The 26,286-nt window shown below is 36.5% G+C and overlaps 1 protein-coding gene across 1 annotated transcript in view; it reads left to right on the forward strand.

Annotated features, from left to right (window-relative positions):
- Shoc2 (SHOC2, leucine rich repeat scaffold protein) overlaps positions 1-26,286 on the forward strand; it is a 72,746-nt gene that overhangs the window by 22,136 nt on the left and 24,324 nt on the right. Inside the window, exon 2 of the mRNA XM_026781491.1 lies at positions 16,052-16,986. Within this exon, the coding sequence (XP_026637292.1) occupies positions 16,284-16,986 (703 nt within the window). The 5' untranslated portion in view covers positions 16,052-16,283. The remainder of the gene's footprint in view (positions 1-16,051; positions 16,987-26,286) is intronic.

Genomic DNA, 26,286 nt, shown 5'->3' on the forward strand with positions numbered 1-26,286 from the left:
TGTAGACCAGGCTGGCCTCGAACTCACAGAGATCCGCCTGCCTCTGCCTCCCGAGTGCTGGGATTAAAGGCGTGCGCCACCACCGCCCGGCTCCTATCTTCTATTTTATTTGGTTATTTTAAACCAGTGGTTTAACTTAATAATATCCCAGTTATAGCTTAAGAAGTTAAAAAACAGTTGAGGCTCATAGGTAAAATGGAATAGGTTCTAGGTGATTATTACAAAGTTTTTCATCTAGTTGGCATTTGAAGATTGTATAGTATACAGAGGTAGTTCTTATGTGTATATTCTGTCCATTAAATTTCTAAACATTGGTACAACCTAAATGAATTTATGGAATTCTTACATTTAAAGTAATTGGATTGTGTCCTTTTATGTTTGGCGTGGGCTATCGAAGTGTTTTCCAAATTTGGCCCTACACTTGAATTACCTGGAGCACTCTTTAACATACAGATTACTCCTTAACCACACTCATTTGGTTAACAGTCTTGGGTTAATTCCTAGGATTGTTAAAATCCTCAAATGATTATCACCGATTGGCATTGATGGGACATTTGAGAATTTATTATTGGATTACTTTTTTTCTCTTTTAACTGTTTCACTGCTTGGAGAACATCTGATTTATAAAAACCATTTTGGACTGTATCAGATATAAATCTTAAAGTATGCCTGTGTTTATACCCCCTTCACCCTTTATGAATATATTTACTCTTCACATTTACCCATGTTATGCTCCCAGAATATTCTTAGATCATGGTGTCTTCAAGATAAAATCCATATTATGAAACTTGTATAACAAGCTTTTCAAGATTTGGCAACCTATACTTCAGTCATATCATGGGCCCTGACTTCCAGTCTTGGGAAAATTACTTATTGTTCTGTAGTACTTCCATGGTTTCTCTAGTGCTCAGGAAGCTGATGCCTATAGTGTGACCTTGTGAGTCCTTTGAACCTCATCTTCCTCATCATACTTCCAGTTCCTCTGTTCTTACAGTTTTGTAACTTGTCCATTTCTTTCCTTACTCAAAATCATTGAAAGTAAGAATTTTATCTTTTCCTGTAAGCCCCAGTTACAGTGTAGCATTTTACTCAGAGGTGTGTAGTAAACAGCTCGCGAGTGAGTAGATGGTTGGAAGGTTTGTACTGGATAATCTTATATTTTTTTCTGGCATTAGGTTGATATATAATTGATGATTTTTAAAAGATTTGTTATGCATACAGTGTTCTGCCTTCATGTCTGCCTGCAGACCAGAAGAGAGCACCAGATCTCATTATAGATGGTTGTGACTCACCATTTGGTTGCTGGAAATTGAACTCAAGAACTCTGGAAGAACAGCCAGTGTTTTTAACCGCTGAGCCATCTCTCCAGCCCCGATAATTTTTTAACAAGTGAAACTATATGAATTGATCATCCTTACTTTAAAATATGTTTTAGTGTACAAAAAAATGGATTTCACTGACATTTTCATGCAAGGATATCATTGTACTGTGTCCATATTTTCCTTCCTGTTACCCTTCCTTCTTCCTTTTTTGATCAGTTACTTTGGGAGGGGGTAGTTGTCAAGACAAGGTCTTACTGTGGAGTTCTGGCTGTCCTAGGACTCACTGTGTAAACCAGGCTGACTTTGAACTCACAGAGATCCGCCTGCTTCTGCTTCCTACATGCATGCCTGCTGGGGTTAAAGTTGTATGCCACTAAGCATGGATTGATCAGTTACTTTAGAATTTTGACTTACATAATACAGCTTAAGTATAAAACAAAATGACTTTTACATCTTAGTAGCTCAGCAATGTGTGTGTGTGTGTGTGTGTGTGTGTGTGTGTATGTGTATGTATGAACTTTGTTATAAATAATGCTAGATATAAACAGCTGTTTTATTGAAGGTGAGTTAGTAAAGGATGCATGAGGAAATCTAGAAAAATGAATTTAGCTCTACTTGACGTGATGAGAGTTTAGAGTAATAGTTTTACCTCTACATTAGAGGTTACTTCAAATAGCTGACAGCTATTTGGGTCTTACTATTGGAGGTTGGAAGGATTCTGTCTCATCTACTGCTTTGGTCATCATGTGTTTCTAGTTTTAGCCAACGGGAAGGGAGTGTGTTCCCATTTGTTACCTTCTTAGCGTTTCCTCTCACTAATCTCTCAGTTTGTGAGCAAAAAGAAGCTTCTGGTGAAGCCATAAGTTTCTCAAGTTTCCTTTAGTCATAACAAGGAAGTTTTTCCTTATCAATTTTATTGTGTTGTTAGTGACTTTCTGACAATTTTTGATTTTCATTTTTTTTACCTAGCAATCAACTGTTCCTTTTCTTCTTTTCCTTTATAGAATTTGAGTACCCCAAATCTTCACTTCTAATTCTCCAAATTGCATTTTATGCTTTGTTTGTTTATCACTTGCTATGCAGAACAGGCTGGCCTTGAATTTATAAAGATCTGCCTGGCCTTGCCACCACTCCATGCAGTTTAGATGTTTTGACTAGGGATGCTCAAATGGGAAAGTTTATGCAAATTTTCCAAAATTCAGAATATTCGGAAGTTTAAACCTCTACTGCTTCCAAGCATTTTCAGTAAGGCCTCCTATACTAAGTCTGTACCGTATACTCTTGGTTATCCAGTTAGAAAACAAAGTTTGGTGTTGGTATGAGCAACAGACAGAAAAATTACCTTGAATAAAAATTGAAAGTTGAGACATGGATCCACTTTAAGCAAGTGGGTCCTAGTTTGAAGAGGGAATGGTACAGGTATGAAATGAATAAAATTTAGGTTTAATATATATATATATATATATATATATATATATACACACACACACACATATATGCATATGTATAGTATTTGGGGAAGAGTGCTTTGAGGGAAAGGAGAGGAAGGATGCTTTGATATAATACATATTGTAATTTCATATTTGATGTGTACTTTAATAGATGCTTGTAACAGCTTTGGGGGCTGGGAATGTAGTTCAATGGTAGAATGTCTAGTATGTGTGAAACCTTCTACGTTTGGTCCCTGGTATCACAAAAAAAACAAATCAAAAAGTACCCAGTTCTCTTAAAAAGAGAACTTTAGATGTTGGGGAGTGGGATAAGAAGAGGTTAAAATGAGAATTAGAGGTTCTAGTTCAGAACTCTAGATCAGAGTAATGTAACAAGAGTTTAACTTATAGTTCTTTTTTTTAAGGAATAGGCATCTCCTAAAATGGGTCTAATAATTCATATTTAATGTGTGTATTTGGTTTAAAATACAGATAGAACTGTTACACAGAGAAACCCTGTCTTGGGGGAAAAAAAGGAAAAGAAAAAAATGAGACTTTTGTCATTTTCTGTTGTTGATATATTTCCAAGACGATGATACAGTGTAATCAGTTTTTGGCAGTTTAGTTTAGTGGATAGCATGCAGTTCTCTCAACACTGTGCTTCATGCTTATTCATTCAGTAGGCTAACCACAATTTGTGAAACTTGCCACCCTCCAAGTTTCATCTGTAAGTTGCAACAACTCCTTTTTTTTTTTTGGTATAAACGAACTATAGTTTTAGAATGTGACAGTGATGATTCAGGAGTTTGAAATATCTTTGCTGGGACTCATGAAAAGAGAGAAGAATAAAATACATGGAGCACAGGGAAATTGGGGGAAATGATTTTGTATCATAACACAATAAACCCTAGGAACTTATAGCATAATGTAAAAATCCTTAGCTATAGTGTTCCCTTTCTCCCTTATCCCTAGTCGGGAACCAGTCTTCTTTGTTTAGCTCTTCTGTCTTAGTATCCCTGGATCTTTCTGCCCTTATGTGTTTTCTCATTATGGAAAGTTCTTTGATGATTTCCCCCTACATGAATATATAAGCACCTTGAAAGTAGGAAACAGGACTGTTTCATCTGTACTTACATAATGCTTCCCACCTGGAGGAACTTGGCTGGCACATTCTTTCTCTAGCCTTTTACTTGTTGGTGTAATCTCTTGACTCTATCCAACCATGTCTCTTAAGTAATTTTTTCTATGTTTTCTTCTAAAAGTTTTATAGCTACTTTTTACATTTAGGTCTTTAATTTCATTTTGAGTTAATTTTTGTGTAAAATATGTGCTTTAGGACAAGGGTTTAAAAAATACCAATTTCATTTATTTGCAGCACTAAGATTGAACCCAGGACCTTATGAATGGTAGGTCATTACTTTCTACCACTGAGCAGCGTTCCCTTTCCCTTTCTTTTACCTTTTAATTTGAAACTAGTAACTGCTAGATTAATTGTAGTGGAACAGCTCAGCAGTAGTGCTTGAAGCTGTGTATAAAGTTTATGAAAGAAGGAAATAATTCTAAGAGAAGAGTTTCCAGACAAGGAAGTTTGTAGATGAAGAAAAAAAATGCTGAATTTACTGAGTTTGTCTTCTTGCCTTTTATTTTGTGCTACCTAGGGTTACAGATGCTAGGTAATGACTCTGTCTCTGAACTGCATCCCAGTACACACACACACACGTGCATATGATTGTGCCATACTTGCCACAGCATGCTTATGGAGGCCAGAAGTCAGTCTCGGTCGGTCCTCACCTTTCCCCTTGTTTGAGACAGGGGTTTAACTTGTTCATTACTGCTTATGCCAGTGTTGTGTAGTTATAATTAGACAGGTTCTGTGCTGCATGGAGTTGACACAAGTATTTTTGGAGCTAATGCAAATGAAATTATGTTTTAAATTTTGATGTATATCTTTTGTTTCTAGTTCATTCTAGGACTGAGGTGGACTCATTTAGTAGTTTAAAGGAAGTTTTGGAGATTTTCTTCAGTGTCATACAGATCATCATGTCTACAAAACAAAGTATATTTGCTCTATAAATGTGATTCTGCACCTGCTCTTTTTCCCTCCTTTTCTTTTTGCCTAGCTAGGACTTTCACAACTCTGTAGAATGTTTCAGTCATGTTCTTGATGATTTTTGTATTGCTGTTCATGTACAGCTGATTGTGCTTTAACTCATTTGTCTAGTTTTGATATTGGGCACATTTCCCAAAAATGATTATTTCCTAAGGAAGATTAGGTAGAATTGATACTCTTTTTTGTTTTTTTGGGCTTTTTTTTGGGATATCATGAGTGGGAACCATCACCTTACAGCATGCTCCTGATTCATACTCTTATTTGGGTTTCTCACAATTCATTGGCACATCTGTGATTGATGGTTTCCTCTTTGGGAAGGTTTAAAACTGTGCTTTCAAGTTCTTTTTAATTTCTAATTATTCAGATATAATTAATCTTGAGTCTTGAGTTTTTATAGGCTTTTAGCCCATTTTAATCTGTTGTTGAACATTGTTATAGAGCGGTCTTCAGTATTCTGTTGTCCCTGTAATGTGGTATCTTCAGTGATATCCCCCATTTGCCTGTTTTTATTTTTGTCAGTGTCGATAGAAGTTTATCAGTTTTGTGAATTTTTAAAAGTTGAGTTTCTGCCTTTTTAGTTTTGATTTTATGGGTTTCTTTTTGTCTATTTCTTTCAACTTTCTTTGGATTTTATTTGCTTTTCTCAAGTATCTGGCTGTAGGAATTTAAATGACTGGGATTGTATAGTATAATATTATCATTCAGGGGTGAATATTTCTCACTGATGTGCTGCTTACATCCTATAGATTTTGATACGTTTTCATTTTTACTTTGCTCAATGAGTAATTTTCCTTGTTAACTTCCTTTTTGACCCATAGATTTAGTGGTGTGTTCATTTTCATATGTTGGAAGAATTTTATTATATTTTTGTGACTGCTTTTTAGTCTTATTTCTTATGGCCAGAGAACATACATTGTATGATTTCAATTCTTTAAAATTTAAAGTTTCTCTATGTTTTAGGATTAAGTCTATTTTGGTATATATTGCATGGGCCCTGGAAATATATGTGCGTTTTGCTTTTATTTCATATTCACTTGGTTCCTGTTAGGTTTACTTTGGTTATTCTCTAGTGAGGTCGTTGAAATTCCCCCATAGATATGTGTGTGGTTTGTTTGTTTATTTATTTATTTTTGTGTGTGTGTGTGTGTGTTGTGTTGTGTCTGGGGCCTACAGGTCAGTAATCAGATGTCTTCCTCAGTTGTTCTTCACATTAATTTTGAGACAAGGTCTCACACTGAACCTAGATCCTTTTAGCCAGACTAATTGGTTAGCAGGTCCTCAGGATTTCTACCCCAGCACCAGGGTCACAGATGAATGCTGTCATTACCAGCTTTTATGTGGGTGCTATGGACCTGAATTCCAGTTCTAATGCTTGTGCAGCAGTTACTTTACCAAATGAGCCATCTCCCCAGCTCAGGTTTTTCTTCTTTAATCAGATGAATATACTTACATATTTTGAAGCTCTATAGTTTTGAGACTATATATTTAATGAGGTATTATTTTCTTGGAGACTTGACTATCATTATATCAGCTCTTTCTGTCTCTGGTAATGTTACTTTGATACTGATTGGTTCATTCTAGATTTTCGTTGATTAATATTTACATGGTATCTTTCCCATAGTTGTTTTTATAATGTATTTTTATTCTCTAGAATTTTATATATCTCCCTTCCCCAGTCCAGTTCTTCCCAGCACCCTTCCCATTTCTTCCTCCCAACTTTTTGTCTTTTTTTTTTTTTTAACCCACAGTTCAGTTAGTACACTGGTGTATTGACATCCTCTAGAGCATGGGCAGCCTACCAGGAGGCGCACCTGTTAAGAAAACCGACTCTACCTTTCCCAGCTGTCAACTACCAATAGCTCCTCAGCAAAGGGTGGGAATTTGTGAGCCCTTCCCCTATTCATACTGACTTGCTTTTATATTGGTCTTGTGCAGGCAGCCACTGTGAGTTCATGTGTACAGTGGCCTTGTTAGACGTAGAAAATGCTGTTTCACTGTAGTTCTCCTCCAACTACTGGCTCTTAAAATTTGTACTCTCTCATTTTTATCTTCCCTGAGTCCAGCAGGGAGGAGGCATGATACAGGGTCTCATTTGGGGTTGGGTGCTCTACTGTCGTTTATTCTGTGCACAGTGACTAGTGACTACACTAACCACCATCTAACGAACATTGTCGTAAGGATTTCATTTTATATATTTCTTTATATTGTCTACTCTTTGTGAGTAATTTATGACTTATAGTATCTGTTCTTATAATTTTATCACTCTTGCCAGGTGGAGGCAGAGGCAGGCGGATCTCTGTTTGAGGCCAGCCTGGTCTACAAGAGCTAGTTTCAAGAGAGGCTCTAAAGCAACAGAGAAGAGAAATCCTATCTTGGAAAACAAAGACAAAACAAAATTTATCACTCTTACTTGTATCAGAATTTTAGCATTGCAAGAAGCATTACTTAGCATAGTTGAAGCTCTTCATTTTTATGACACAGCCATCTTGACTGTTACTGTTTATGTGTTAACAGTCATCTTAGCTTTCAAAAGTCAAACATGATTTATCAAACTGAAGAAGAAAAATGTTGCAATTTTATTTATCCACATTCTCTTACCTTTCTTTTTTTTTAAAATTAAATTAATTTTTAAAATTGAAAGTGGATTCTTTTTTCATACAAGTACATCCTGACCACAGTTCCCCCTCCCTCCATTCCTCCCAGCTCTCTTCGCCTCCTCTCTCCTAGTTCACTCCCCCCTCAGAAAAGAGCAGGATACCAAGAGACATGAGCCAGATGCTAAAAACAAGACACAATAAGACAATGCAAAGCAACTCATATTGAGACTGGGCAAGAGAACCCAATAGGAACAAAAGAGTCTCAATATTGGGCAAAAAAGTCAGAGATAGATCCACTCCCACTGTTAGGAGTCCCACAAAAAAACCAAGCTAACAGCCATAACATATACTTAGAGGACCTTGGTGCAGACCCTTGCATGCCTGGTGCTTGCTCTTCAGTTTCTCTGTGAGCTTATACAATCCCTGCTTAGTTGATTTGGTGGGCCATGTTTTCCTGGTGTTATCCACCCCTTCCACAATGCTACCTACTACTCTTCTGTGGGGTTTCCTGTTCTCCGAGGGGAGGGATCCAGTGGAGACCTCCAATTTAGACTCTCCACATAATGTCTGACTGTGGATCTATTTCTTGTTCCCATCTACTGTTGGAGGAAGCCTCTCTGATGATGACTGGACAAGGCATTGATATATGAGTATAGCAGAATATCATTAGGAATCTTTTTTTTTCTCCCAGTTAGTTTGGTTCTACTCTAGGACTTTAGGCTCTACAGTCTCTGGTTCCTGGCCATCCAGGCAGTGTAGGCCATGCATTGGCTCTCTCTGGTGGAGTGGGCCTCAAGACATAGGCTGGACAGCCCCACCATTTGCCCAGCACATCTTTCATGCAGGACAGATTGTAGTTGAGGGTTTGGGGGCTGGTTTGGTGTTCAGATTTCTCCTTCCCTGTTTTTATGCCACTACTGTGCATTTTTTGTTTGTTTTGTGTTTTCCATAGCTCTCTAGTACAACTTGAAATTGGGACTGGTGAGACCTGCAGGAGTTTTTTTTGTTGCTGTTGTTGTTGGTGGTGGGTTTTTTTTTTTTTTTTTTTTTTTTTTTTGCTTTGGGGTTGTTTAGTTAAAACTAGTTTTTTTTTCCATGTGAAGTTGATAATTTTTCTTTCAAGGTCTGAGAAGAATTGCATTGGAATTCTGATAGGGATTGCATTGAATCTGTAGACTGCTTTTGATAGGGTGGCTATTTTAGTGACGTTGATCCTACTGATCCATGAATTTGGGAGATCTTCCATCTAAGTTTTTATCATTCAAGTCTTTTACTTGCTTGGTTAGAGTTACCTCAAAATATATTGTTTGAGGCGATTGTGAAGGGTGTTGTTTCCCTGATTTCTTTCTCAGTCTGTTTGTCATTTGTATACAGTAGAGCTACTGATTTTTTTTTTTTGAGTTAATCTTGTATCCAGTTTGCTGAAAGTGTTTATTAGCTGTAGGAATTGCCTAGTGGAATTTTTAGGGCCACCTATGTATAGTATCGTATCCTATACAAATAAAGATGCTTTGATCCTTGCCACTTTGTATCCACTTGATCTTCAATTGTCTTATTGCTCTAGCTAAGATTTCGAGTACTATATTGAGTATATATGGATGGACAATCTTGTCTTATTCCTGATTGTAGTGGAATTGCTTTGAGTTTTTCTCCATTTAATTTTTTGTTTGTTATAGGCTTGCTGTGTGTTTTAAATATGTCTCTTGTATCCCTAATTTCTCCAGGACTTTTATCATGAAAGGATGTTGATTTTGTTAAAGGCTTTTTCAATGTCTAATGATATGATCGTTGTTTTTTAAATGTAGTTGATTTATATGGTGGATTACATTTTCTGATTTTCACACGTTAAACCATCTCTGCATCTCTGGGATGAAGCTTACTTTTGATCATGGTGGATGATCCTTTTTCTGTGTTGATGGATTCAGTTTGCAAGTATTTTATTGAGTAATTTTCCATTTATGTTCATGAAGGAACTTGGTATGTAATTCTCTTTCTTTGTGTGGTTTGGGTATCAGGGTAAGTATGACCTCATAAAATAAATTGAGCTGGGGCCGAAGAGATAGTGGTTAAGAGTGCTGACTGCTCTTCGAGAGGACTCTGGTTCAAGTCCCAGTGCCCACATGGCAGCTTACAACTGTCTGTAATTCTAGTTTCAGGGGACCTGACACCTGTACACAGACATACACACCAGTGCACATAAAATAAAAATAAACTATTTAAAAAATAAAGTAAATTGGACAATGTTCTGCTTCTATTTTGTGTTGTAACTTGAGGAGTATTGGAGTTAACTCTTCTTTGAAAATCTGGTAGAATTCTTTACTGAAACCATCTGGCCCCATTTTCTTGTTGGAATACTTTTAATAACTGCTTCTATTTTATTAGGGGTTATAGGTCTATTTAAATTGCTTATTTTATCTTGATTAACTTGGTTGGTAAGTGTTGCCTATCAGGAAGATTATTCTGGGATACTTTAAATAACTGCTTCTATTTTATTAGGGGTTATTATTCTGGGATACTTTTAATAACTGCTTCTATTTTATTATGGGTATAGGCAGTTATAGAAAGAAAAAGTTTTAAATAATACAGTATTTTTTGTTTGTTTTTATTGAGCTATATATTTTTCTTTGCTCCCCTCCCTAAAACAAAATTTTTAAAGAGACAGTAAAAGTAATATAAAAGAGTATAGTCATAGATTAAAGGAGTAAAGATAAAATAAATAGTAAAAGTAATAGAGTAATAAAAAAGCCATATAAAGAGTGTATGTATAGTTATTTGTTGGAGCTTTTTTCTTTTCCCGAAATATTTTATTCTTTTTTATTTAAAATTTTTTATTTATTTTATGTACCAACCACATACCAACCTCCTCCAATTCTCCAGAAAGGGTAAGGCCTCCCATGAGAGGTAACTAAACCTGGCACATCAAGTTGAGGCAGGCTGTCCCTTCCCTGCCCCCCCCCCCCAATCTAGGCTGAGCATGGTATCCCATCATAGCCAAAAAGCTAGCTCATGCACTAGGGATGGTCTCACTGCCAGGGGTTCCACAAGCAGACCAAGCCACACAACTGTCACACACATGCAGAGGGCCTAGTTTGGTCCCATGTGGGCTTCCCAGATGTCGGTCCACAGTTTGTGAGGTCCCATGAGTTTGGATCAGCTATCTATTTGGATTTTACCATCATGATCTTGACCCATCTCCTTGCTCATTTAATCCCTCCTCCCTCTCTTCAACTGGACTCCTGGAGCTCTACCCAGTGCTTGTCTGTGGGCCTCTGCATCTGATTCCATCAGTTACTGGATGGAAGTTCAGTGATGACAGTTAGGGTAGTCACCAATCTGCTTACAGGAGAAGGCCAGTATAGGCACCTCTCAACTATTGCTAGGAGTCTTAGCTGGTTTCATCCTTGTGAATTCCTGGGAATTTTCCTAGCACTAGTTTTCTCCCTAACACCATAAAAACTCTCTATATATATTACCTTGCTCTCCCTCTCTGTTCCTCCCCCAACTCATCCATCCGGTTCCCTCATCCCTTCCCCTATGCACCCCCCCCCTCCGTTTACCCAGGAGATCTCATCTATTTTCCCTTCCCAGGGTGGTTCATGCATCCCTCTTAGGGTCCTGCTTTGATGTGGGATTCCCCTGTGTATGCTACGAATATGTTTTGTTACCATTGGTTATTAAAGAAACTGTTTCAGCCAATGGCTTAGTAGAGTAAAACCAGGCGGGAAATGTGAACAGAGATTTAGAGAGAAAGTAGGCAGAGTCAGGAATATGCCACATAGCTGCCGAAGGAGACTGTCACTCTGGAACCTTACTGTTACATGCGAGCCTCATGGTAAAATATAAAATGATAAGAATGGGTTAAATTAAGATGTAAGAGTTAGTTAATGAGAAGCCTGAGTTTATAGGCCAAGCAGTGTTTTAATTAATATAGTTTCTGTGGGATTATTTTGGGTCTGGGAGGCTGGTAACAAACAAGCAGCCTCTGCCTACACTCCCTGTACCTAACTTGTCTGGCGTTGTGGACTGTAGGCTGGTTATCCTTTGCTTTCTGTCTAATACCCACTTATGAGTGAGTACAAACCATGTTGGTCTGGATTATCTCACTCAGGATGTTTTTTTCTAGTTCCATCCGTTTTCCTGCAAATTTCATGTTGTTGATATTTTACTGCTGAGTAATACTCCGTTGTATAAATGCTTCACATTTTCTTTATCCATTTTCGGGTTGAGGGACATCTAGGTTGTTTCTAGGTTCTGACTATAATGAATAATGCTACTGAACAAGTTTGCACTCTCACCAGTAGTGGAAGAGTGTTTCCCTTACTCCAAATCCTCTCCAGCATAAGTTATCATTGGTGTTTTTGATATTGGTATCTCAGAGTCGTTTGGTTGCATTTCCCTGATTTCTAAGGATGTTGAAGAATTTCTTAAATATCTTTCAGCCATTTGACATTCCTCTGTTGAGTTCTCTGTTTAGGTCTGTACCCTATTTTTTTTTTTTTTTTGATTTTTCAAGACAGGGTTTCTCCGTAGCTTTTGGTTCCTGTCCTGGAACTAGCTCTTGTAGACCAGGCTGGCCTCGAACTCACAGAGATCTGCCTGCCTCTGCCTCCTGAGTGCTGGGATTAAAGGCGTGCGCCACCACCGCCTGGCTGTATCCTATTTTTTAATTGGATTATTTGGTATTTTGATGTTTAGTTTCTTTATCTATTTTGGAGATCAGTCCTCTGTCAGATAAGAGGTTGGTAAAGACCTTTTTCCATTCTGTAGACTGCTATTTTGTCTTATTGACTGTTCTTTGTCATACAGAAGCTTTTTAGTATCAGGAGGTTCCATTTATTAATTGTTGATCTCAGTGTCTGAACTACTGGTGTTGTATTTAGGAAGTGGTTTCCTGTGCCATTGCATTCAAGACCACTTCCCACTTTCTCTTTTGTGAGGTTCAGTGTGGCTGGATTTATGTTGAGGTCTTTGATCACTTACTTTGTCATGAGTTTCATGCAGGGCAATAGATATGGATCTATTTGCATTCTTCTGCATGCTGACATTCAGTTATGCCAGCACCATTTGTTGAAGATACTTTCTTTTTTCCATTGTATATTTTTGGTTTCTTTGTCAAATTTCAGGTGTTCATAGGTATGTGGATTAATGTCAGGGTCTTCAATTTGATTCCATTTATCCATGTGTCTGTTTTCATGCCAATACCAAGCTATTTTCATTACTGTAGCTCTATAATAGAGTCTGAGGTCAGGTATGGTGATGCCTCCAGAGTTCCTGTATTGTACAGGATTGTTTTAGCTATCCTGGGTTTTTGTTTTTGTTTTTTTTTTTCGTATGAAGTTGAATATTGTTCCTTCAAGGTCTGTGAAGAATTGGGAATTGTATCAAATCTATAGACTGCTTTTCATAGTATTGCCATTTTTGTTATTTTGATCCTACCTATCCCAGAACATGAGCGATCTTTACATTTTCTGGTATCTTCTTCAATTTCTTTCTTCAAACACTTAAAGTTCTTGTCATACAGGTCTTTTACTTGTTTGGTTAGATTGATTTTTGTTTTTTGACCGTAAAACTCATGATGAATCAAAATGAACCAGTTCTTGTTTTTGGTTTTGTTATTGTTGGTGATAGTGTGTGTGTGTTTACCTTCTTTGGGATTTACTGGTGTGGGAATATCTATTGCCTGTGTTTTCGTGGGTGCAGCTGAATTCTTGGGTTGATGTTTTCCTTTTAGTACTTTCTATAGGCCTGGATTTGTGGATAGGTATTGTTAAATCTGGTTTTGTCGTGGAATATCTTGTTTTCTCCATCTATGGTGATTGAAAGTTTTGCTAGTTATAGTAGCCTGGGCTTGCATTGTTGGCCTCTTAGCATCTGTATAATGTCTGTCTAGGACCTTCTGGCTTTCAAGAGTCTTCATTGAGAAGTTGAGTGTTATTCTGATGGATCTGCCTTTATATGTTACTTTGTCTTTTTCCTTTGCAGTTCTGAATATTCTTTATTCTGTATGTTTTATGTTTTGATTATTATATGGCGAGGTAATTTTTTTTGTCCAGTCCCTTTCATGTTCTGTGAGCTTCTTGTACGTTTATTGGCATGTCTTTCTTTAGGTTGGAAAAGTTTTCTGCTATGATTTTGTTGAATATGTTTTCTGTGCCTTTGAGCTGGTATTTTTCTTTTATTCCTTTTATTTTTAGGTTTGGTCTTTTCACAGTGTCTCAGATTTCCTGCATGTTTTGTGTTAAGACTTTGTTGGATTTAACGTTTTCTTTGACTGATGCATCTATTTCCTACATTCTTATCTTTGATGCCTGAGATTCTGTCTTCCACCTCTTGTATTCTGTTGGTTACTTGTATCTGTAGTTCCTATTCATTTGCCCAGATTTTCCATTTCTAGAATTCCCTCTATTTTTTTTTATTGTATTTCAGTTTTAAAGTCTTGAACTGTTTCTTTCACCTGTTTGATTGTTTTTTTTTTTTTCTCTTGGCTTTCTTGGTTTTCTTTAAGGGATTTACTGATATCTTTCAGTTTTTGCCTGTCTTTTCCTTGATATCTTTAAGGGAAATTTTTCCTGGCTGTTTATATTTCTAGTTATTCACTATTACACAGTTTTAGTTAGTGTTCTTCATGTTTTAAAGTGGTATGAGCTAATGGGAGTTAGGCTTTTACAGATGTGCTAGCAAACAATGATATATTTATTTAATTGCAGCACCAAATTTGTCAGGATATTCCCATATTCTCCAATTTTATATCGAGGTCATTTACTTCACCCAATCTATGCATATGGCTGCATCAGAACTTTTATCTTTTCACTGCCCTGCACAAACCAAGCCTGTTCTTTATTCTGGGTAGAACTTCCCTATTTCTCTACATTCCATAATATTCTACTTTGCCACTCTAGCCTTGTAAATTAAAGAATGCATTGTTGTTGTTGTTTTTTTTTCCTAAAATGATATATTTTATGTCACTAATCTGGCATTAATAGGCTATCTTAACCAGTAGTTGGCACTTGTGCTTTGGTTGCCTAAACCATAAAGATATGTGATTGAAGCCTATATCCCATTTATACCTCCGACACCACCCAGGGCCCCACCCCCACCCCTCACCTTGCATGAGATTTACCTTAGGACTGTCTTTTATACTAGACAAGTGCTGTACCACCAAACTGTAATCCACCCTAAAAGAAAATTTTTAAAAAATATTCTCTATTTGTCTACTTCTACTTCATGAACTTTTAGTAAAAGTCTCTTAATTAGATAAGATGCTGTAATTTAAGTTTTAAGCAATAGTACTAACAATATTACCAATGGTAAGAATAAGTCACAAAATAAGGCTTAAACTACAAAACTGTGTGTGTGTGTGTGTGTACATGACAAAGGTCAGTTGTTCCTAAGCAGCTACAAATCCACCTTGGTTTTGGAGACAGGGTCTCACTGGAGTTAGGGCTGACCAATGAGATTATGCTGGCAGACTATCAAGTCTTAGAGGTTCCTTGTCCAGCACTGGGATTACAAGTATACACCATCATGCCTGTCTTTGACATGGTTGCTGGGGATTAAACTCATATGTGTATTTGTTTAACAGGCACTTAACACACTGAACCATCTCCCCAGCTCCTTTTATATCTAAAAGATTCTCAGTGTCATAAGTCTTTCATTTTTAGTTCCTAAAATGTAAATAGCAATGGAGATTACTTTTAGTCACTGTTTTCCAAAGGTTGTCCTCATATCTCCATGTATCAGAATCAACCAGTATGCTTATTAGGACTCTTTCACCTGAACTTTCTCCTCTTTTCCCCTTACAAAACTCACTTCATTCATTTTGTCCTTGTTCTTTACTGCTCCTTAGTCTGGTGTCAGCTTTGAGGTCTTTCCTGTTATCTAAAGCCATTTGATTAGTAGTGTAGGTAAAGCAGAGTCAGTGTATTTGTTAAATACAGACTATGGATATGTACTACCTGATTTGAATTCTTGATCTGTCATCACTCCAAAGAGATTAAAAAGCTAAAAGCTATTTCTGTGCTTCTGTGTCTGTTTAGTTGGGGACAACAATTTATTCCTATACATCCTCATAGGAAAAGGTAAAAAAAATGAATCCAAGTTAACTATGATACAAAGTTGTTTTTTTAATTTTTAATTTTTTTTTTGAGACAATTTCTCTGTAGCTTTGGTGGCTGTTCTGGAACTAGCTCTTGTAGACCAGGCTGGCCTCGAACTCAAAAAGATGCACCTGCCTCTGCCTCCCTAGTGCTGGGATTAAAGGTGCGCACTACCACTGCCTGGCTTGATACAAAGTTTTGAGAGCTTAAAAGTAGGCCAGATCACAATAGCTAATAATTAAGTACTTTCTTTGTATAAGCACTGTTCCAAGGACTTTAAAATACTTATTCATTTAATACACATAAGTTCTGTGCGGGAGGTCTTATGTGTTCTTCTGGCTTTTGTAGTTTGCAGGGGATGTTTCCTGATAGACGGACTTGAATAATATATAAGATATAAGGAAACTGGCAAATCCCACAGTGATTACTTGGAGAGACTTTGCATAATGTAAATTATAACCTAAGGTAATTTGCTGCTGTCTTTGTTGTTTTTCAGGAATTTCAATGAATCACTGACTGATCAGCACCATTTTACCAGTTGGAATGAGTTATCAGAAATGGGCATAGCGCTTTTAGAGTCAACATGTAACAGATGGATGCAACTCCAAGCCGATCACTTCATGCCAACGCTCTTTTGACTGTATAGGATCTTTGTCTCTTCATCTTTGATTTGGATTGCTGGCAAATAAAAGGAGTTCATGTAGTGTTTTGTTTAGGCTTGAGTCAACATGAGTAGTAGTTTAGGTAAAGAAAAAGACTCTAAAGAGAAAGATCCCAAAGTGCCATCTGCCAAGGAAAGAGAAAAAGAGGCAAAAGCCTCTGGAGGTTTTGGGAAAGAAAGCAAAGAAAAAGAACCTAAAACCAAAGGGAAAGATGCCAAAGATGGAAAGAAGGATTCCAGTGCTGCCCAACCAGGGGTGGCTTTTTCAGTTGACAATACTATCAAAAGGCCAAATCCAGCACCTGGGACTAGAAAGAAATCCAGCAATGCTGAGGTAATTAAGGAGCTTAACAAATGCCGGGAAGAGAACTCAATGCGCTTGGACTTATCCAAGCGGTCTATACATATACTGCCACCATCGATTAAAGAGTTGACTCAACTAACAGAACTTTATTTATACAGTAACAAATTGCAGTCCCTCCCAGCAGAGGTAGGGTGTCTAGTAAATCTCATGACACTGGCTCTCAGTGAGAATTCACTCACTAGTTTGCCTGACTCTCTTGATAACTTGAAGAAACTGCGGATGCTTGATTTACGGCATAATAAACTGAGAGAAATTCCTTCAGTGGTATATAGGCTAGACTCTCTGACTACTCTGTACCTTCGCTTTAATCGTATTACTACTGTGGAAAAGGACATCAGAAACCTGCCGAAGCTCAGCACGCTCAGCATCCGGGAGAACAAAATCAAACAGCTTCCCGCTGAAATTGGTGAGAGGGTCTGGGTGGTTATTTGTAGTATTTATTAGCTAAGTAATTGTGTTCAATGCTTTCCATATTAGAAAATTTTCAAATGTCTGAAAGCATCTTATTTATATATATATTTATTTACAGTTTATTACATATTAGTAGATACAACTTGAGATTATTTTATTGACTTAAGTGAGTTACAAAACAAATATAATTAGACTTTAGACAGCTGAATCTGCTTTTTCATTGAAGAAAAGTGAATTTAAAAGAGCCTGGCTTAATTTTTAAGTTGCTATCTTAACACCCAATTTTTAAGTATCTTTATAGTTGTATTTTCTATCAGCTATATTGTCTCACTTTCCTATTGTAACTTTGTCTGAAAAATGTATATTCAAATTCATACCACTTTCCACCAGATTACCACAGACAGTTGTCATATTACAGTTTCGTGAAAGAACACTGCTGTAGGAAATTAGTGTTTTTCCCCATGTTTGAAAGTGCTTACGTGTTCATTAAAAATAACATGCAGCAGCTGGGCACAGTGGCATGCAGCATCCAGGAAGCCCAGTCCTGGATGATTACTGAAGCCCAAGGTTTGGGTCCCATCCTGGGCAGCATAGCGAGTCTCAGAAACAACAACAACAACATACAAACAAAATCTAATACAGAAAGGCAGAAAAGAGACCTATATAATACATGCATTTCTGCTGGCAGTTTGATAGATTTCATTTTAGTCGTATGTAGTAAAGTAAATTATACTGAAACAAAGGAAAAACTTTACAAGATGGTATAGGAGGAAAAAGGAACATAAATGTGTAAAAAGAAATCAACTCACGATCCTTTTCAAATAACTTTTAGAACATCTTTTTAGTTATGGAATAAATTTCTGAACCATTTGGAATATATTAATTCATTAGCAGTTTTTGACTAATTTATGAAGATAATGTCTTTGAGCCTGTTTGATAAGATTTTTTTTTTCTTGTAGACCAGGCTGGCCTTGAACTCACAGAGATCCGCCTGTCTCTGCCTCCCAAGTGCTGGGATTAAAGGCGTGCGCCACCAAGATTTTTAAAATATCAAAACAAATGATTTTGGGAAACTCAAGAGAAGTTTTTCATTTTGCTATAGGCAGCCTGTTTGCTTATGAAGAACCAAAGATGAGTTCAATATTTTGTTGACTGAAGAATTACCTTATAGTAGATGATACAGGAAACTTTCTGACTTTTAGATTCTGTGGCTCTCAGGGATACAGTGTTCCTTGTTTAACTTTAAAAATATTAGTTAAAATTCAGACATGTTCTATTATATTTGACTCTACACACTTAAAAATTAAGTTTTTCTTAACCAACTTCCAGCCCAAGTCAGAGAAGTGTCTTCTTACAGTGAGCATTGGCACTGTCTTAGTGTTCTCTTGCTGTGCAGAGACAGACACTATGACCACAAGATCTCTTTAATTGGGGCTTGCTTAAAGTTTCAGAGGATTAGTTCTTTACCCTATGGCAGGAAGAATGATGCCATGTAGGCAGACATGGTAGCTCAAAGTTCTACTTCTGGATCCTAAGGCAGTAGGAAGAGAGAGACTCTGGGCTTCACATGGGTTTCTGAAACCTCAAAGCCTAGCCCCAATGACACATTTCCTCCAACAAAGCCGCACCTCCTGATTCTTTCAAATAGTGCCACTCCCTGGTGACCAAGCATTTAAGTCTATGGGCTTTTGGGAGCCATTCCTGTTGATAACACCACAGGAGCCTACAGAGACTCTCTTGATTGCCCAGGATGTAGAAAATAAAGCACTTACATGTACCCAGTACCCAACGCTAAACAGATCACTCTTATTATTACCTGTCTTATAACTCAGTGAACATCACAGAATTGGGGACAGGAAGTCTCTAAGAACCAGAAGATAGGGGGAAGGGCTATGAAAAGCCATTCCCTATATTGGATACAGCTGTTGTAACTCACATCAACTACAATTTTCCTACTGGGTCCAGACAAGGCCAGTACTGTCAATTAGTCAAGGAAGCAGGTGAGATTCACCAGGCTCCCGCAGATCCTGGGAAAGAAGGAATCATTGTCTTTAGTTTTGTATTCTCTGCTATGTCCACCAGGCTCCAGTGGACAGCTCCAAACCCGTGGTCACACAGATGGTCTGGTTAATCTTTGTGGGTCACAAAAAAAAAAAAAAAAAAAAAGAAAAAAAGGAAATAGACAAGGCTGCATGAGAGAGATTTGAAGGAAAGGGGAGGATGGACAGGTTGATAAAGACATGAGGATATGAGCAGTCAGCATTCAAAGGGTATATCCATGAAACTAAAGTACTATAATAATAAAGAAAATTTATTTTTTCTTTAAATATATTTAGAAAATCCAATATAGATATTTTAAAGTAATGTGCATACATGGGGTGACTCACTCCTGAGTTATTAAAATAGTCTCAAAAAAGTCAGTGGGTGAAAATGCTTCATCCCATGTCTTCTATAGGAAAGTGGTTGCTGAGTGACTTTAGTATTAGCTTCAGTCAGTTTGTCCACAGATGTTAAGGCTGTTGGAAAATGAAATGCTGATTTTTCTCTAGAAATATAAAGCATTCTTCATTTGTATTCTCATTGTTTGGTATTTGTGTTATACATGGTCCCCGAAGTTCAATTAATTCACAGGTTTTCTTTCTATAGATTTGCTTCCATAGCATTGCTATCCAATACCTGGAACTGAAGAAATACATTTTTCTGGGCATGGTGCTGCACATCTGTAAGCTCAGCAATTAGGAGGCATTGCCCATTGGAGGTTGAGGCCACCATGGGCCACATAGTGGACCCTGTCTCAAACCAAACCAAAGCAGAATGTTCTGTAGGAATGAAAAGCTAGGGGAGGGGAAGCATACGAACTGGAGCTGTTTAATGTAGGGGAGGTGAGAAGAGTGGAGTGGAGCTGAGGCACTGCGGCAAAGGTGAGCATTCACCTTGGTGTGCTAATAGGACCACAGTTAGCCTTTTGTTTTGAGTTTCTTTTGTACCTGCTACTCTTCTCATTTTTAATTTTGAAATGGGCTCTTTATTGTACAAAAAGCAGTCAAGAATTTCTGTCTCCAGAGAGAAATAGGAAATAACTACTCCCTTAATTTTTCTCATTGGTTCCTTTGAGCTACCAGTTAAAGACATGGTTTTGAACAGTCTCTAACCGGAGGTAGGTAAAAGTGAAAGTCAGAGTTAGCGGTTAGGTTAGTTCAGGATGCTCTGGACAGTGAAGTTTTACAGTTTTATTTTGAAACTAGAGATAAACACCATCTTTGTCATATGATTTCTTTTCTCTCCTGAGCATGTTTGGTTTACAATTTTTTTTAAAGTAATTTATTAAATTACAATTTCAAAAGTATTTTTTTTATTAAAACAGCTAGATTAGAATGTTTATGAAAGTATTTTTCTGTATTATAGTTATTAAATGTTACATATTTATATAGTATACAATTTCATATGTTGACTGTCAAAAGAACTATTTTGCTAGTGGGATAATTTAATTGTTATAGAGTATGCCTTTTGAAGACCATGATTATTTCTTGATTTATAAGCAACTCTCAAGGCAGGGAGATGCCCTTGTACTCACATAAAGAGAACATGATGGCCCTGGCTTATGGTTTCAATGAGGAGTTAAAGATATGCAGATGCTTAAGTCCAGTGAGCAGCAGCCTAATCTGACAAGTGAGCCTCAGGTCCCCGAGAAACCCTTCTCACAGACCCCGGGTGTGCCACCTGACGAGAAAGGTTGCACAACGTTGTCTGTGGCCTCCATCACCTGAAACAAAACAAAATAACCTTCACAAGGATATGTGGGAAGAAAGTAAAGTCAGTAGTATTTTTTTTTACCTGCTTCACATAATATTTATCAAAAACAAACTCAATTTATAGCTCTTTGGTATAGTTTATCCAAGTCAAGTGGTATGTAGCCATTATGTAATAATTTGTTTATTTATATATTGAAAAAATAATATATAACTTGTTCATACATAATACAAAATAAACAGAATCAGTGACTTTTTAAAACAAATTGAATGAACTTAGTATACTTTAACTGTTTCTGATGTGTAATTTTTCTTTGAATTTTTTAGATTCTAAATCTTGGGCCTTCAATATATACAGCTTGAATTGAATTTGCTGAAGCCCAGTATTTACTTTTTAAAAAACTATTTTGCTATTTTATATCTCAGTTTAATATGCTAATACATTTATAAATTTTTTTAGTATTCTTTAACATTCTGGTATTAATTTTCAATATTTCCTTAAATAGTAAGCCTTAATCCTTAAAAATATTTTAAATTTCTTCAGTTTTGCCAGGAGCAATAGAATTATTTTTACGGATCCAGGCATTATTAATTAAAAATCATATATATATATATTTTTTTTTTAAATAAATGCCAGTCAATAACTTTACAGGAAAAGGGAAATCGATAAAGAGAGGCCATAGGTGTTACTAAGTCATTTGTTTTAATAAAGGAGCTATAGGTACTACTAAGTAGCTCATATTAATTGGAGATCAGTAAGGAATCTTAGAGACTAGGAAGTGAACTGCTCCCAGATTGTCAGGTCTTTCACTAAAACAGTAAATACCTGGAGGATAGAAGCTGCCATCATGGTTAAAAGAGATGATAAGAGAAGTAGAAACAGTATTTGAGCCAGAGAAATATACTAAGGTTGTCAGTTTCTGAAGTATGGAAGAGAGATTACAGTCACACCCTGAGAGCATGTTTCCCAGTCACAGGGTGCTTGGAGGAGCCTATGAAGTAAGTCAGTAAACCTTGGGGAGGGAGGGTCAGATTGCTATCTCTCTAAATCTACTGGTTGGTTTATCCAATTTGATTCAATTTTTATTTTAAACCTTTTTTTCTTTTTTATGTCTGTACATTACATTTGGGTGTTATTTTTGTTCCATATTTTCTTTTTGTGGAGCTCATTTTTAGTAGTCTTTTCAGTATTCTTGTTGTGCGGTTCTGTTATCTCTTGCTTTTGTTTCTCTCTTCATCAGAGATCATACTTTCTCTATCTGGAGGCTTGATTGCATTTTAATTGGATGCCAGAGCATTGTTATAGCATTGTTGGGTCTAGATTTTGTTGTATTCCTTTAACTAATACTAGATGTATTTTGACATACAGTTCAGTTGCTTTGGAATCATTTCAGTTCTTTTGTGTTTTTCTGTACCATGTCTAATAGAAACTCAGAGACAGATATTGGGGCTCAACCTGAAGGTAAAAAAAGCGAAACATCCAGCTACTGGCTCTTACCTCTATCTTAGTCCAAAATGGTGATACTGCCTCCTGACTCCTCAGAATGAGACTGGCTGAGAGCTGTCTCCTCCCATTTTATATTCTGTCTCTAGGGCTGGGATTAAAGGTGTAATCACTGATGTCACATCTCATCATTTTAAATATATTTTGCATCTTGCTTGGTTCAGTCCACTCAAAGGCAGGGATAAGTACTTAATCGGTATATGAATTAAGTAAATATTAAGTAAATTAAGTATTGCAGTGATTATTAGAAGTAAATAAACCATAATGGTTGTAATATAAGAAATCTTCTTGTTAATGTTTTCTGCTTTTTAGGGGTTAAGTCTTTTGGTTCCTGATACGCTTATACTTCTCCCAGTATCTCTTATAGTACTGTGTTGGTTTCTGTCTAGTTGGAATGACTTACCGTAGACCCTTAGGTTTCCTCTCTGAGAAAATAGACTTTTGGAACAATTTTCTGATTGTCAGTTTACAATCCTTAATTTATATTCCATTATCTGGTCAAAATGATTCATAGTCTTTAGTTTTATATTTAATAGGTATCTGATTTTTTTGGTCTTCCCATGCCTTAAGTTCTAAGAAGACAGAGGACAAGATTGAGAGTAACTTTGGTAGCATGAAGGAGAAAAATCACAAAGAACAGTCCCAAAATTTGCAGCATATAAACCCTTTAGACCTCTGTCCAATTCAAAAAATAAGTATGTGTGAAAGGAGATTTTTTTTTTGAGGAACCTGAAACACAATTATTTTATACTTTAGAGAAGTTCTGTAGAATAAAATACTTTCTCACTAAAGTATGTTGTAGGGTATTCATTTGTGCAACTTTTAAAAACCAGACCCTCTTGTAGTTTTCCGGTCATGATTTAGATTAAGTGTTCAAAGAATTGATGCCATGCTTTTATTTATCTTTTACTGAAGAATATTTACAGAAGGTTGCACCTGCCATTAACATACAATGCTAGTGTGTGCGAACCATGTAATTAGCGTGTCAGTTAAAGAGAACACCAGTACCAACCATTGATGCCTGCCACTGTCATTACCTTGGACTTGCACAAAAGTACATTAATTTTACTTGATTGTATAGGATTGTAAGTCATAATATAGCTATGCTTTTTTGTGTGGCATTATTTTTCTATGTTGTATAAAGTTAGAGCATGTGTATTTGCATTCCTGCTTGACAGATAGTATGAAAATACCAACATTTAATCCTTTTGTGTGTATATGTGTGTTCTGCTGTGCACTTTTTGTTTGTTTACAATGTTATACTTTTAAAAGTTTTTCTTTTGTGTGTAGACCATAAATTGCCACAATAGATATTTAACATTTTGAGAAGAAACACTGTCACACCACTAGGTTTCCCTGACCCCCATAAAATGGCCTTATTATTAGCCTATGAGATTCTCTTTTAAAATATAATCTCTACACATATCACAATGTCTAAAATCTAAACCATTCATAATCTCTAATTCAAATGATGATTCTTATCCATTACTAATAGGAATGTAAAATGGTTCAGCCACTTTAGAAGACAGTTATCCCTGTCTTACAAAGTTAAATGATGTCACCACAATAATATATTTAGCCATGCCTGCTTCTAGATATATAAAAATGAGTTAAAATTTATGTTCACATAAGAACTTATACATGAATGTCTTAGTAACACCTTTATCTTTGCTAAAAATAGGAAGCAACTGAAATGTCCTTCATTAAGTGCATGGGTAAACTGTTCATCCAGAGTGGGTGCTGCTCAGTGACAGAATGAACTGTAACGGTACAGAAACAAACAAGGAAACTTTGGGTGTAAGTGAAAGCCAGTCTGCTCATCCTGTGTGTCATCCCATTGTTAGGACTCACTGGGGAGATGGCTGTTGGGAAAGGGCAGGGACACTGTTTTTATGTACAGGAGAGCCTTCTACAGCAAAGAAAGTCTAAAATGTCATAGTGCTGACTGAGTGTGAGGAGTGCCTCCAAAGTTAGCCATATTCCTTGATCTCATCTGACTTGTTGTATTTAGTTGCTGATCCCTTTTAGGTCTGTTGTGCACCTTTCTTTATATCAGTGGAAGTTTAATTAGAGTTGAAACAGCTTTAGGCATTTACTGCTAGAAAAGATGATGATAAACCGAGAGTGCTGGTTCGGGCCTATAATCCCAATGCTTAGGAGACTGAGGCAGGCAGGGGTGGAGAATTTGAGGCCTATGTGAACTACATAAAGAGACCTTGTGTTAAAAGGGGAGTGGAGGATGAAATACCAAAAAGTTTTATTCTGATGTAAAGAGTATTAGGATCCAACATTAATTTTTCTTTCAAACGATGCTTTGCACTAAGCACTGTAAAAGCCATGGAAAAGAATGTAAGTGTATATTGCTGTAGTCCCCAGGGGGAAGGATCAGGAGGGAAGGAGTGGGGAGAATAGGAGGTTTTCCAGCTGCTGGTAGTTGCTGCTTATATCTGTGCTGTTTGTTCAGGGGATCTGGGAAGACTGGTAGTAGCTGAGAGGGGAGAAAATGATGCTTTAGATTGATGACCACTCACCAGATGTTAGAGTAGATATTGTGATTATTGCTAATAAACCCATTCATTTAGTATTGTGTAATATTTTTCTATAGCTTTGATAATTTTCTTTGTTTTGAAGTATGCTTTGTCTGAAATTACTCCAGCTGATTCCATTTTCTCTTGATTAATGTTAGCCTTAGGTTTCTTCCTTCAACACTTTTCATTTTGTCTGCCCGTGTGTGCTGAAAGTGATCTTGGCCACATTTAAAGTTCTGGGATTGCAGGTGCATCACTGGGCCAGATTCTCTCTCTATGCTTTTCCTTATTGAAGTGGTATTGCTTGCTTGCTGTTGAATTTTAGTACATGTAGATTAATACTAGTCTGCTTCCAGTGAGTACTATGCTGTTAGATGCCTTGTTACAAATACTTTTGTGTCCTGCCTTAAAACGTTTCCATTTATAATGATCTTACTGCTGTTAATGCATTGACTAACTAAACTGTTACTATTAAATCAATTATGAGTAAGAAAATTAAGATTTTTAGCTGTGTTCTTTTCTTTATGTTAAGTTTCTGAATGTATTACTATCCTTTTTCTGAATTTATTTTTTGTACATCTGTTCTAGCAGGTACAGGCACCTTCAGTTTTTGTTAGTCCCATAAACCTTTGTTTCTTGCTTACTATTGAAGGGCAGTTCTACTCTTAATAGATCTTCTAGGTTAGTGATTCCCCCTGTCTTGCCTGTGTTTATTTTATTTCACTCCACTCTTGGGTTTGCATGGTTTCTGAAGAAAAATCTAATGTAATTCTTATTTTTTCTTTTGTATTTAGATTGATGTTTTTCTTTCTCTTTCAAGACATTTTTTTACTCGTCCTCTAAAAACATTGACATATTTACATAAATTTAAAGTAGAAGATAAGCTGTTCAATAAAAACTATTTCATATATGTATAATATACAGAAGTTACTTAAAGTATACTATATAACAGATTTATTTGGTGCTGCAGAAACATTAAGATACACATAAATGGCTACAAAGGAAACCGGTTAACTAGGATGCACAGGAACTACATTTCAGGGACTGGGATCCTAATACTTCCTACCATGTTAGAAAAGTAAAGTTCATTTATCATAGTTGGATTATTATATTTCCTTAAAGCAGGGGCTGCTCAGAATCTTTCAGTTATTACAAAAAAAAGTTCATGCATAATAATTCTGTACATTCAGGAGTAATATTTTTGATTACATACATTCTCTTGTATAAAGAAACCTGTTTTCTAATATCTAATAAAGTCAAATGAACTAATATTGACTGTCTATTTTACCAAAGTGTTAATAAACAGAGAGGTATAGAAATCATATAGCTAAGTTGTACTTCTGCCTATAGTACTGCTATTACTCAATCTTATTTCTTTCATGTATTAGAGCTAGTATGTGTTGACAGAATGAGAATTTCATTACTGCAACAAATGACAGAATATGGAGAGAGAGAGAGGGAGGGGGGGGAGAGAGAGAGAGAGAGAGAGAGAGAGAGAGAGAGAGAGAGAGAGA

This window comes from Microtus ochrogaster, chromosome 8 (genome assembly GCF_000317375.1).
Source record: "Microtus ochrogaster isolate Prairie Vole_2 chromosome 8, MicOch1.0, whole genome shotgun sequence".
Classification (NCBI taxonomy): domain Eukaryota; kingdom Metazoa; phylum Chordata; class Mammalia; order Rodentia; family Cricetidae; genus Microtus; species Microtus ochrogaster.